The 1,212-nt window shown below is 36.6% G+C and overlaps 1 protein-coding gene across 1 annotated transcript in view; it reads left to right on the forward strand.

Moving 5' to 3' along the window:
• Window positions 1-904: 904 nt before the first annotated feature.
• LOC137981553 (uncharacterized) overlaps window positions 905-1,212 on the forward strand; it is a 21,334-nt gene continuing 21,026 nt past the window's right edge. The window contains exons 1-2 of the mRNA XM_068828651.1: window positions 905-976; window positions 1,209-1,212. The exon at window positions 1,209-1,212 is cut by the window's right edge and continues 60 nt beyond it. Of these exons, the coding sequence (XP_068684752.1) occupies window positions 914-976; window positions 1,209-1,212 (67 nt within the window). The 5' untranslated portion in view covers window positions 905-913. The remainder of the gene's footprint in view (window positions 977-1,208) is intronic.

Below are 1,212 nucleotides of genomic sequence, written 5' to 3' on the forward strand. Positions count from 1 at the left end.
AATACAGCGGTCCCGATTCAAAACTTATCCAGCAGCACTGAAGATTGCATTTCGTCCACTTGATGAATAGTGGTAGAATAGTGGCAGAATATTTACGTCGCCGCTTCGCGGCTTGCAAACTATTCTGCCACTATTCACCTCGATTAATTTCAAAGAATAATGGTTAAGAATTCATCGATAATTACTCGCAATTTTGTTATCGGAATCAAGAGAATATTAAGTAAGAAAGCGAATCCTCCATATTTGTCCCTATTCCCATGAAGACTATTTGAAATCTATTAGCTGAGTCCCGCTGACTGATTAATCAAGGAAGACACCTTATTGGTCAGTTTGAATGTGTAATAAGTGGACCACACGGTCATGAGAACAACAGATAGAAATAACCTTCGCAGAAAGGGCTCAGTCTAATAATAATTTTTAAACTGTTCGCTCTCTTACTTCATATTCTCTTGTCGGAATTAATTAAATAAAGAGCAAACAAGGATCAGGGACACATGGTCTGTGCTGCCCGGGTGTACACATCCAAACAACTTGTATATTGTTTCAAAACCTTATTTGAATTTATATCAAATAGAACCAAGGTTGAATACATTTTAATATAAGACAATGACAAAATTGGCTACTGCTTTAATTAACCACCTGAAAATATTCTCATTGAGCTTTTGGAACCAAAGACATAATTTTCTCAAATCACTTTCCTTCCTAAAAACGAGAACCACAAATGATATAATAATTGCTAAATTGCAACTTGGAAAACAAAAGAAAGATATCCGTACTCCTTAGGGAGCTTTTTCATGCATGTGGAAGTGCTTGTCCTACCTGTGTTTGTTAACGTAAAATGACCGTAATCCTCTTGGAAACATGTCTATAGATCCCAAGTCTGAAATAACACATATTTAATTCCTGTTTGTTAATGCTTGTGTTCCTTTCATTGAAAGAAAAGCGACACTTTCCTGGCTTCAATTCACGATTCCACGTACGGTTCCTAAAGCTTGTTTTGCGGTACCTCGTCAATTTTAATCTTAGAAGGTTGGCTAAGTAAAATACAGCGGTCCCGATTCAAATCCTATCCAGCAGCACTGAAGATTGCATTTCGTCTACTTGATAGTTACCAGTCAAATTTTCTATTGAGCATGAAGTACTGTTTATGAGGGGTTTTTCACAACAGACTTCACAGATATTCATCATTTTCTCATTGTTTCTTTCAGAGCA

This window comes from Montipora foliosa, chromosome 1, assembly GCF_036669935.1.
Source record: "Montipora foliosa isolate CH-2021 chromosome 1, ASM3666993v2, whole genome shotgun sequence".
Lineage (NCBI taxonomy): Eukaryota > Metazoa > Cnidaria > Anthozoa > Scleractinia > Acroporidae > Montipora > Montipora foliosa.